The 12,737-nt window shown below is 29.1% G+C and overlaps 4 protein-coding genes across 4 annotated transcripts in view; 2 read left to right on the plus strand and 2 right to left on the minus strand.

The window, feature by feature from the left end:
* Positions 1 to 953: 953 nt before the first annotated feature.
* LOC101493702 (pirin-like protein) lies at positions 954 to 4,927 on the plus strand. The gene is made up of 6 exons (XM_004491395.4): positions 954 to 1,160; positions 1,630 to 1,679; positions 1,793 to 1,831; positions 1,932 to 1,960; positions 2,754 to 2,920; positions 4,282 to 4,927. The coding sequence occupies exons 1-6, from the start codon at positions 1,060 to 1,062 to the stop codon at positions 4,784 to 4,786; spliced, it is 891 nt and encodes a 296-aa protein (XP_004491452.1). The 5' UTR covers positions 954 to 1,059; the 3' UTR covers positions 4,787 to 4,927.
* Positions 4,928 to 5,967: 1,040 nt separating this feature from the next.
* On the plus strand, positions 5,968 to 6,480 carry LOC101499330 (uncharacterized). The gene has a single exon (XM_004491411.1). It carries the CDS (start codon positions 5,968 to 5,970, stop codon positions 6,478 to 6,480), a length of 513 nt encoding a protein of 170 aa, XP_004491468.1.
* Positions 6,481 to 7,547: 1,067 nt separating this feature from the next.
* Positions 7,548 to 9,801, minus strand: LOC101494023 (mitochondrial import inner membrane translocase subunit TIM22-3). The gene is made up of 5 exons (XM_004491396.4): positions 9,523 to 9,801; positions 8,656 to 8,720; positions 8,463 to 8,535; positions 8,327 to 8,380; positions 7,548 to 7,971 (listed from the first exon to the last, which is right to left on the minus strand). The coding sequence occupies exons 1-5, from the start codon at positions 9,686 to 9,688 to the stop codon at positions 7,721 to 7,723; spliced, it is 609 nt and encodes a 202-aa protein (XP_004491453.1). The 5' UTR covers positions 9,689 to 9,801; the 3' UTR covers positions 7,548 to 7,720.
* Positions 9,802 to 12,028: 2,227 nt separating this feature from the next.
* LOC101494338 (kinesin-like protein KIN-12F) overlaps positions 12,029 to 12,737 on the minus strand; it is a 5,757-nt gene continuing 5,048 nt past the window's right edge. Inside the window, exons 16-17 of the mRNA XM_073365292.1 lie at positions 12,599 to 12,733; positions 12,029 to 12,487 (exon numbers count right to left, since the gene is read on the minus strand). Of these exons, the coding sequence (XP_073221393.1) occupies positions 12,239 to 12,487; positions 12,599 to 12,733 (384 nt within the window). The 3' untranslated portion in view covers positions 12,029 to 12,238. The remainder of the gene's footprint in view (positions 12,488 to 12,598; positions 12,734 to 12,737) is intronic.

Below are 12,737 nucleotides of genomic sequence, written 5' to 3' on the forward strand. Positions count from 1 at the left end.
AAAATATATTATGATACCTTATTCTATCATATGTCTTTTATTCTACCCATCAAAAATTGTTTCATTCTATTGCAGAAAAATTGATTTTATTTATTTATATTATTCATCCCTTCATACAAAATGCAATTATATAATTATTAAAAATTGCAAAATAAAATTTATTTAAGATTTTAATTTTCGAAACATTTTTTATCATCTTAAAACATTTACTCTAACGAAATCTTAAACAAAGGATCCAAAGTACAAATAAAAATACAAAATGATGAAAGTGGCCAAAACCCAAATCTTAAATTCGAACAAAATGATGGAAGTGAGAAGGATGTTAAGAAAAGTCAATACTTCAATTAACGGATTGTGAAATGTGGGTGATGATGCCAAGTGACGAAGGTGTCATAAAGTCTAATTAGGATTATAAACATTTGGCTTAATCATAAATATTTTGTGAACTTTTAGTCCTTTAATTAATTAACTTTTAGAATTTTTGATCCTCTACTATTTTTAATGATGTTCAACTCTCATTAATTTATTTTTATTAGTAATTATTTTATATATATTAAAGTATTAAAAATCAATTTATTTTATTTATATATATTAAAATATTTAAAATTTATTTATCTTATTTGACTTTTTTAATAATTTAAATATTTAAAATATTTTAATAAAATAAATAAAAATTTATTATACTGTATTCTAAATATTTTAATATTATATTTCATATCTAAATTTATAACAATTTTAATATTATTTAATATTTATATATTAGAATATTATAAATATTTAACTTTTCTAAATAAAATAAATTGATTTTGTATATTTATACACACATCACGAATGCGTTATGATGACGTATGTTCATAAGAATGGAATAATAAAGACAACCTTGAGATGAAGCAAACTCTTGGTAGCTATATCAATTACGTTTTTCTTTGAGTTTGACCTTCTTTTATCTTCTCTCACCATACACTCCACCTTCCTATATATATCTACTTCAATCTACCATTCTTTTCCAACTTTTTCATTCATTATACACAACACTTCCCACACTTGTTTCATTACATAATGCAAGAAAACCTTCAAGAACCTCGTCTTGTATCAAGGAAGTTCTTGGCCAAACCTCAAAGAGAAGGTGTTGGTGCTCTTGTTAGAAGAAGCATAGGAAGGTAATTCATTTATATACATTGTAATCACATATCACTTATTTCCTCCGCTTCTAAATATAAGAGAAAGTTTAATTAAAATAAATTTGATGTATTTGGTTCAAAATTTATACTAAATATAATAGTTTTGTTGACTCAATTTTTATTTTTATTTTTATATTAGACCAAACGTTTTTATATTTAAGTCCATGTATTATCATTATTATTATTATTATTACAAACATATATTACTAAGTTATAACTTTTCAATTGTGATTGTTATATTTTCAAAACGTGACTTCTTAATACATTAATACATTATAAGTCCTTATTATATATATTAGGAGTGTGCCACGTGAGAGATGAAAAGAAATTAATCTTAAACCTTGCATAGTTGTCCAATCATGATGATCATTTTAGCAAGGTGTTAATTTATATGTAATTAAATTAGATATTTTGGAATTGATTATGTTGGTTATTTGGGTATGTTTAGATTTGAGCTGAAGTATTTTGATCCTTTCCTTGTCTTGGATGAATTCTCAGGTGAGCATACTCTGTTTTATGCTCAGTTTTCTTTTTTTTTTTTGGGTTAAAAATGAGAGTTACAGTTTTGTTTTTTATACTAAGAATTAATGTGAAATTATGAAATATTGTAGTTGCTGCTCCTGCTGGATTTCCTGATCATCCACATAGAGGTTTGAAGATTGGTTTTTCTATGTTACTTTTGTTCTTTATTAATCTCTTCTTAATTTTGAGTTTCTAACTTGTGATGTTTTCTTACTTTTCTTAAAACAGGATTTGAGACTGTCACATACATGTTACAGGTAGAGAAGCTTCCTTTACACAAAAAGTGTTTTGTAACTTTTGAGAAATTATAAACTTTTTGAGTATGGTTGTGTCGTAAAAACTTCAAAATTTGTAATATTACAACTTTAATTATAGTTTGGACCACAATTTAATATCTTACTTTTAAATCAATTCATTTTTGCTTTTCTTATAAAGTCAAATGTATAAACTATAATATAGTGACCATTATAGAGGGAACAAATCAATAGTTACAAATAATAGAATTATAATTAGAAAAAAAAAAGTTTAGTACTACTCCCACCCTCTCGTTTTAATTGTTTAATTTGAGTTATACATGATTTTTATCAAAATGATTAATTTTAATAATAAAAAATATTTTATTTAATTAAATATCTTTATTAATTGTAATTAGTTGAGAAATTTGTTGAGTTAAGATATAATAAACAAAGATATATTAATAAAATAATAAATTATTTAAAACAGAGAAAAATAATAAATTAAACATTTAAAATGAGACGGAAATATGTGTGACACTAATAGTAGAGCAACATACAAGTCATATATTAATGATTAGTTAACAAATGAGGCATTTGGTTAGTGCTACCAAAGCAAAACCATAAAAAATTACTAATAGTAACTTGTTATGATCACAATTGCACAAAGACATGAGGGACCCCACATATTGATGTCTTGTTTATTTTTCTAGAAGGTCAACTACAAGATTGTGTGTTTTTCAAATTTTTTGTTTGAAATATTGGTGACACATGTATGTGCTAATTTCACATTAGTGTAATTGTTTGTAAAATTAAGGGTGCTGTAACACATGAAGATTTTGAAGGACACAAAGGAACAATTGAGGCTGGTGACTTGCAGTGGATGACTGCTGGCAGAGGGATAGTGCACTCAGAAATGCCTGTTGCTCAAGGAATTCAAAAGGGTCTTCAGCTATGGATCAACCTTGCTTCTCAACATAAAATGTAAGTCAATAATCATAACCTATAGTTCATCTTTATGTAATGTAATATTTTAAACCACTAAATTCATATCCACTATCAATATAAAAAGTTTTTATACCGTCAATAAATTATTACCGTTAAATTATTAAGAATGTTTAATTTTATTAATGATTATTTCAAAAATCATATAAATAAATAGTTGTATGTATAAAACATTTATATTGACCGTGTATGAAAATTGACCTCTATTTTATATTTGTTGTTTGAAAAATATTCCAATAAAGGTATCCTATTTAGGTTAAATACTCAAACTCAAATGAGATTCTTAGTTAATGCAAGTATGAATTTGTGATGGATTTAACGTAATGGTGGCCCATTGCAATTTTACTATTCTTAGATATTGTTAGGAGTTGATTATAAGTAGTTGGTGTTTGTTAGTATCAATTACATTAATTATGATTTACAAGTTTAATTAAGATCACTATATAAAGTATTTTTTATTTATATTATAATCAATTTTTCTCAACATGACATAAGAACCATAAAATCTACTTTAAAGAGATGGTTCTGATTATTCTATTTTTTCCAACAATTGAAATACAAAATCGAAATGTGATGCAATGTTTTCAAAACAAACAAACGCACATTTAGTGTTGGCCCATGACTAGATGATGACGTCATTATTGTGTCATCAAAGTTTCATCCTTATTTTTTTGGGTACAAAGTTTCATCATTTTTTCTTGGGAATGTTTTTTTTGGATAATACTCACCATCTAATATTTATCAATGAGACAAAAGGGAATTCCACTCTTTACAAACAAAAAGTCAAATAAATTTTAAACATTATGAATTGGTATATACCTCCCTCACTTTCTCATGTGGCTTTATTTCACGATTCTCCATCATGTAACATATCCTACAAGTGCTTTTGAATAGAGCACCAAAAGATGCAAAAAGGATCTTCAATGACCCACATAAAGAATGTGTTTATCACCCATATATGTTGTGGTGAATCAAATTTCAAATTTTGCCTTGTTCCAAGTGATCCATTATAAATGGACTCAACTTTTTCATTAGTATCTTCTTGGAAGTACTTATTATCAACTTTTTCATTAGTGTCTTATTGGAAACTACTTGTTATCCTTTAGGAAATTGATAACAATGATTAATTATCCTAAAGTTTAAGTCAAATTGATAGAATTGGAATTCGTACTAAATCTGACTTCGTAATTTGGATCGTCTGATCTTAAATCAACGATCGAGATTGATTACATTTGCATGATAGTGCTACAGTAGACAATTTGAATCTCATATTTTGGTACCCTATTTTCTTAATTGTGAAGCTAAACTTTGGTTTAATTTGTATTTTTATGTTATCTTAGGGTTGAACCAAGGTATCAAGAAATGTTAAGCAAGGACATAGTAGAAGTTATTAAAGATGGTATCATGGTTAGAGTTATAGCAGGGGAAGCGCTTGGAATAAAGTCTCCAATTTACACAAAAACACCAACAATGTATTTGGACTTTACTCTTAAACCTGGATCACATTTACAACAACTTGTACCAAAATCTTGGAATGCTTTTGTGTACATTTTAGAAGGAGAGGGTATTTTTGGAAATAAAAAATCTCAACCTACAACCTCTCATCATATTCTCCTTCTAGGTTCTGGAGATGGTCTAGAGGCATGGAATAAATCTTCTAAGGTACTTAGGTTTATATTGGTTGGAGGTGAACCATTGAATGAGCCAGTGGTACAATTAGGACCCTTTGTGATGAATACTCAAGAAGAGATTGACCAAACTATTGATGATTTTGAGAACTATACAAATGGATTTGAGAAAGCAAGGCATTGGAAATCTGATAGTGTAGTTGGTCTAGATTTTTGAATTTTGTTTGAGTCACATTTGTTGGTTTATTTGGGAATTAAAAAGCAAGGAAAATAAATAAATATTCCCATTCCTTGTAGTAAGTTCTAATGTAAAATGTAATATAGTATGAAGTAGACAAATAATTTATATTATTTAGTATATATCATGTCAATATTAACAACTTATTAGTACTTATCCATTAAATATAAGATTCAACTCTCACAAAAGATGAAATTTTACAAATTGGTCAATAGTACTAAATGGTTGAAAATATCATGAGTAATGGTTTTGCTCAACCATGATTAAAATGGTAATTTTTATTTTTATTTTTATTTTATAAATGTGCACAAATCCAAAAGTAGTGTGGTACTCCTACTACAATAGTAGTAGTATACTCTTTTCATCCAATAATTGATTATAGCTAATTAATTTTCGTTGAGCGTATATCAAACTATAATTGGGTAAATATAATTTGTCATACTTCAAATCTCAATGACAAAATTAATGGATATTACAAATTAATTAGCTCTAAAGAGTTATGGAATAAAATTTAATATATTTATTTCTTGTAAAAAGTATCCTCTAACCGGAAATTAAAAGACAAATTTATTTAGATACAAAAATCTATTTAAGAAGTTGGTTTATCTCGATAAATATGTTTTTCCATACACATAAATTAGAGATTGAATCACTAACACATGAAGGACTTGATTAAATGATTGAATTATGACAAATTGTGTCCTTCTATTATACTATTATTTTCAATCAACACAAAGCTTAATTATGAATCTTCCTCCTCACACATCATATGAAATTGTCATTAACCCTATGATAATATGACAGTATAAGTAACCAACCCAACATGTTTACCTCTCACATGCACATGTACACTTTATGAGCCAAAGAGCAAATGCAGAAAAGCTTTCGTTTCCAACTCTAGCATGGTTATTTATGGTGCCTAGCTAATAACACTAATACTAATATAGAAAGTGTTTCAAAGAATTAGTAGTTGGCAGTAGTATTAATTATACACAATCATAAATAAATCATAGTAAAATACAAATTAGTACAAATATTCCACCAGCTAGCAAAATTCTATATATGTTGAAAAAACCAAATACAAACACTATCACATAATTAACTTCCCATATATCTCTCTATATTCTTCCTTCACACAAGTTCTTCTTCATCAAGCAACAATGGCAGCAATGGCAACTTTTCCAAGAGACCACATCACAGCCTTAAAAGGGATGATAAAAATCAGCTCCCTCTTCACAATGACAACAACAATTTTCATCGGTTTTCTGTTTACAGTTCATGCACCTGTAACCGTTTCTTTCTCATCGCCGCCTTGTCCTTCGACAAATGATCCATTTTACAGAGACATTATGCTTTTCACACTCACATCATTCGGTTGTTTCTTTTCCACAACACTTCTATCACTCTCTCTCAAGCAACTCATGCGCTTCCAAAACCAAACCTTCCAACCCATCTTGAGGCAAGGGATGAAGCTTTCTGTAACTGGATTTGTGTTAGGCTGTTCCTTCCTTTTCTATGCTTTTTACAATGTTCTTGTCGGTAACGTTGGTCGCGTTGAACGTGTTCCCTTGAGAACATTGCTTACTATCATTCCACTTTGTTTCCTCGTTTTTGGTGGTCTCGTCGTCTATGTCGGGGTTTATGTTTTTGTTATCAAGACAACCTCGACATAGATGGTAGAGACCATGATGGCTATTATTTTGATAATTTCGTTTGTTTTGTTTAATTTAATTTTATGGTGATGTAATGACTAGAAATTAAGACTAGTGTTTTGTGTTTATTTTTAATGAAAGTAGTGCTAATTTATTTTAATTATGTTTCACAGTTATATAGTATTTCAGAATGTCATTAAATTTCTAAGTTTTCTGTAATTCATTATTTTTGGCTTGAAAATGATCTAAAACGGTTGGGTTTTTTTTATTCAATCTCGCGGTTCGTAACCGGGTTATTTTGACTCCGTTGAATGTTGAAGTTTAGTAAAATTTAAAATGTTTCCATATTTTTTTAGACTTTTAACTTTAAAAAATAGTTGATAACTTTGTTAGGAAAAGTAAGAATAAACTGCGTATGATTTAATAAATTTATTTTAATGTGTTTAAAGTATTAGTTATGTAATTTTGTATTTATTTGAAGTGTATATACATTAAAAATAATAATTGAAAAGGAATAACTAAACATTTTACCATAAAGCATTGTCACTGTGTTGTTTGGCCTGGAAACCAACTATGCTAGCTGGAGTTTCCACATTTGACATTTTCCTTCAAAGACACCCACGTGGCTCTTGCACCTTAAAGAGCTTGCTCTAGTCTAACCTATGTATAGTAAGTGATAAACAATGAATTTAGAGTAATAGAGTAACATATGAGTAATATGTTCTAACTATTGAGTGAAGCATATGCATAAGCTTAATTGGTTGGGATAGGTGAATGTAGGTCATTCATTGTGCCTCTTTTAGTTGTCTGTGGGTGATTCTTTTGTATTATGTCACTGCTTGCAATTGGGGAAGTTCATTTGGAGTCATGTAAAGTGTATGTTATAGATGTAACTTTTTATTACTTAGTAATTAGTAAAAGTCCTTTTGGAGTGTTCGGCATTACAGATAGTAAAAGTGATATTTGTTATTAAAACTGAAATTTGCTGCTACTTCACACAAGTGTGTTTAGGACGGTAAGTGCGTAAAACTCAATAAATCATTACAGATAGTCCTTTGGAGTTTCAAACCATTCACCAGGAAAAGCCATGATAGAACCAAGATGCTATATTAGTAGAACTCAATAACAACAATGTCTCATCACCCTCAAGTTCTTCAAAAAGAAATGTTGATAAAAGCTGCAAGGAACCTAAATAAAAGCAAAGAAGGGTGGGTGCATATCTTATCTACATGATGCAAGAAAATCATGATATTGAGATATCTTATCGAGATGTAGGATAAGTTCCCTTGTTGCGCTTTTTCAAAGACTCGGAGAAAAAGGAGAAAGCTTCTTTCACTTCATTTGGAAGTGGGAATTGAAGGGGGAGTACCAAGGGAAGTCTTGCATTGTGTTGCACCCCTGTTTTCCAGGAGACGGGAAGTGCAAGTGCTGGCTGCTGCTTGTTTAGCCCTTCCATGATAAAAGAAAATGCCCCAAAAGTGAGACAGCTTTGCAGAAGAGCTTGTGGTGCACCTGAAGAACAAAGAGGATAAGCCATGATAACCAAATAAGTACAAAATTGAAATTCACTATTAATATATTTAGTTAAACGATGAAAACAGTTTTAACAACAATGATTAGAAGGCAATCTCACTCAACAAACTATTTCTTTACTTTTTACTTAGTCTTGCCCACCAATAAGGGACAGACATTACATCTGTATAACACATTATGATCATGTTTTTTAGAAGATATTAAGAATGAAATAAAAGGAATATATGTTGACGAGAAGGCTTATTCCCTTTATCCTTCTTTCTTATTAGTCCAATATGGTGGGACAGATTTCAAAGAGTAATTCATCAATTTATTTATGCGTTAAAAAAAATACCCGGAAAACTTAGAGCAAGACCGGTGCAACATCCAGCTACTCCTGCGTTAATGACTGCAGATGTGATAGTATAGACATTATCAGCGGAAAAACACTATTAAAGAGAACGTACTTTAAAAGTTAAAATATTTCATACCATCATCCTTTCCTCGAAGTCTTTTCAAGATGCAAACAACCAAACTATGAACTCCAGACAAAACTGCGAATGTCTAACAAAAACAAATAAAAACTATTATTTAATAGGCAAAATTGCAGCATTAAAACTATTCATAGATTAACCAAGTAGACAACAAGCAACCAAGGAAAAGTTAACAAGATTTTCAATGTACCTTCGCATAAGAACCCGCTTCTACAAAGGATCCTTTAAAACCTTTCTTCTTAAACAATCCAGCACCTGAAACACATCCATTACAAGCATCCTTAAGCAGTTAAGCATAACAATAAAAAAATAAAAAACACCAATTTATTGAGGTATCCAAAGTCAAACTACTCAAAGATACACACTGAATATAACCTAATAGTCAAAAAAAATAAGAGAAATTAATTAAAAAGATCTCATTAAATTTAAGCCAACAGTAACACCAGCAACTTCCTAAAAAAAACCATTGTCTGGTTCTCAGTTACACTAAACAAGGCAGATACCATCTTGCCACTGCCAAAACAAACTACACATGTGTTCGGTTGGACGTTTAATTAAATTAATTACGTCAAAATAGGATTTAAAGTGAAATGAAGTTATATCTGGATTTTTTTTTACTCTAAAAAAAATTGACTTATCATTTCTACTCCAATTGCGTTCTGGTGTCAAAATCAATGTTAATTTCAAACATCCAAACGTATTTACTTCACACAAAACAGCGTTTTCTTCATTCAAACTTAATTTTGAAAATTCCATATGGTTTTCAAAATTTTCTATACATAATAGTGCTAAAATGAACCAATCAACAATTAAAAATCCAAACAAAGAAGAAGTAGTTTCACTTCTCCAAAACAGTATTCAATAAGAACATTTCAAGCATTGAAAATAAATGTATCACACACAAACACGCACACTATTAAACAGAAACACTAAACCCTCGATTAAAATGCTAAATTAACAAATTAAATTAAATGAGGCATAATTAAGAGTATAATTAGTGAAAGCTAGTAATATAATACTTCATAGACTAGACTAAAAGAGAAGAGAAGAGAAAGACCGTATCCAAAAACGGAACCCATGAAAGCGCCGCCGGCGGAGTCAGTGGCGAAGCGAAGTAGACAAACGGCGGGAGCGGCGGGAACGAGGGCGTTGGGTGAATTGGAAACGGAGTCGGAAGAATCATCCTGAGGCGGTGTGATAGCGTCGGAATCCGCCGTAGCCATAACGATGTGGTGGTTCTGTTGATGTTGGTTCTCGTTTCTGATGTAGTATTGCACTATTGTTGTCGTTACCTATGCGTTATCTCTTTCAATTTCAAAGTTTCTAAACGACGTCGTTTTTGTCATCTCGTGAATGAATATTGTAACTACTTTTAAATTACTCTTTTATCCATAACCGACCTCATTCCAGGCCTGGCCCAATAATCAATACCGATTACTGAATTATGGAACTATATTATTTTTTGTATTAAAGGACTATTAGATCTTTTATTAATTAATTACTCAAATTATCTAGTCAATGCACTAATAGTTTTAATCAACAATAAACATAATCTGATATTTATGAATTTTTATTGTTTATACAAATTGAGGTCTTAAAAAATTTAATATTCTAAGTATACATCTTTTTATATCTTAATTTATATTTTATCACTAAATTAAACTTATTTTATGAAGAAAAAAAAATTAAATCCAACATAATAATTTTAAAGAATTAGTGTCTTAATATTAGAAAGTCAAATTTTTACCGTTGAACTAAAACTCTAACGACTTAAAATGAATTCTTATTTTTTTAAATACATAAGATATTAAAAACTTACTTATTTAGTTTAAAATTAATTTGCACAATTATCCTATCAAAATTATCATATAGATGTTTATTGAGATAGTTAAAAATTTGTTTTGATTCATTGGATACAATCCAAATTGGGAGAATGAAAATATTGAAAAAATGGATGATATTGGATGAAATTGGTTCCACTATACCACATTTTATTTCATTCATTTTTTATAAAATCAAATAATGAAACATGACATTATACTATTTCATTCCACTACTTTCCATCAATTCAGTAATAAATTACCAATTGTCCTCAATACTTTAAATGTAAAAAAGATATTCTAAAGACATGTAAATAATATAGTTCAATTGTTAGCTGCAACGATATTAACATAATATGTATTTCAAATATCTTACATCTTGTGATTTCAAATATACTTCATTCAATTTCATTCATTTTTTATAAAACCTAACAATGAAACCTTACATTATACTAATTCATTTCACCACTTTCCATCAATCCAGATAGTAGTAAATTACCATTTGTCCTTAATACTTTAAGTGTAAAAAATATATTCTAAAGACCTGTAAATAAAATAGTTCAATTGGTAGCTGCAACGATATTAAGTTAATATTTATTTTAAATATCTTACATCTTGTGATTCCAAATATACTTTATTCCATTTCATTCATTTTTTATAAAATCAAACAATGAAACCTAACATTATACCATTTCATTCCACCACTTTCCATCAATCTAATAGTAAATTACCACTTGTCTTTAATATTTTATGTGTAAACAAAATATTCTAAAGACTTGTAAATAATATAGTTCAATTGGTAGCTGCAACGATATTAACTTAATATGTATTTCAAATATCTTACATCTTGTGATTTCAAATATACTTCATTCAATTTCATTCATTTTTTATAAAACCTAACAATGAAACCTTACATTATACTAATTCATTTCACCACTTTCCATCAATCCAGATAGTAGTAAATTACCATTTGTCCTTAATACTTTAAGTGTAAAAAATATATTCTAAAGACCTGTAAATAAAATAGTTCAATTGGTAGCTGCAACGATATTAAGTTAATATTTATTTTAAATATCTTACATCTTGTGATTCCAAATATACTTTATTCCATTTCATTCATTTTTTATAAAATCAAACAATGAAACCTAACATTATACCATTTCATTCCACCACTTTCCATCAATCTAATAGTAAATTACCACTTGTCTTTAATATTTTATGTGTAAACAAAATATTCTAAAGACTTGTAAATAATATAGTTCAATTGGTAGCTGCAACGATATTAACTTAATATGTATTTTAAATATTTTACATCTTGTGATTCCAAATATACTTCATTCTATTTCATTCATTTTTTATAAAATCAAACAATGAAACCTAACATTATACCATTTCATTCCACCACTTTCCATCAATCCAAATAGTAAATTACCACTTGTCCTTAATACTTTATGTGTAAAAAAGATATTCTAAAGACCCGTAACAGTTCAATTGGTAACTGCAACGACATTAATATAATATGAATTTCAAATATCTTTCATCTTGTATTTCCTAATTGTGTATTCCACATTGGTTACTTGTAGATGGAAAGATTTTGCTAGGTTTGAATCAATCTTTATTATCTTTGTCCATTATTTGAGAACAAAAAATAAAAACCTCCTTTCATGTTTTTTACATCACATTGCCAATAAAAAAAATATCACACAAGACATTCAGTTCTGCACAGCCAGAAAAACTCAAGCAGACAAATAACAATCATTCAATGTTATATACTATTCACCTGATGTCAGAACAAGCAGACAAAAGAATTGAAGTTCCACACTGACTAAAAATACAATGAATTTAAACAAATACAAAGAATACAAAGTAGTTTGTTTATGAATGAATACTTTTTGATCCAAGTAGGATCAAATTCAAATTCATCCATTTCTAATCAAATCAACAACAGTCAAATTAGTAATGCTCTTGATAGATTGCTCCAAATTCAGCTCTCCATGCCTGATCTTCTTCCTGATAGGGAGTTGCATTGTGTTGTACCACATCAGAATCCTCTCGATATAGCGGTTTCAGTGCAGACTCTGGTAATTTGCTCTCTGCAAGGTAATTCTTCATGGTAATCATCTCCATCTTGTGTTTTCTTTTGAGCTTATCCATTTGCTTTTTTAGCTTTTCGTTGTCTTGTTGCACTTTTGTAAAATTATCCTGCACAAGAAATATAAAAATTAAGAAATTTTCTTCCCCTAAAGCCGCGCTTTCAGCGCAAGATATTGCATCTGATGATTTCAGAGAGCAAAATTTATGACTGGATTTTACCTCTGCAGAAGAAGCTGCATGTTCAGCTTCTCTGAGTCTGACAAGTAGTTCTCCAGCTGCATGAACAGCCTCTGCGGTGTCTCTAAGTTGCATCTTCAGACTTGTGTTCTCCTTTTTCAAGAATTTCGCTTCTCTTTCC

Source organism: Cicer arietinum, chromosome 2 (genome assembly GCF_000331145.2).
Source record: "Cicer arietinum cultivar CDC Frontier isolate Library 1 chromosome 2, Cicar.CDCFrontier_v2.0, whole genome shotgun sequence".
Taxonomy (NCBI): Eukaryota; Viridiplantae; Streptophyta; class Magnoliopsida; order Fabales; family Fabaceae; genus Cicer; species Cicer arietinum.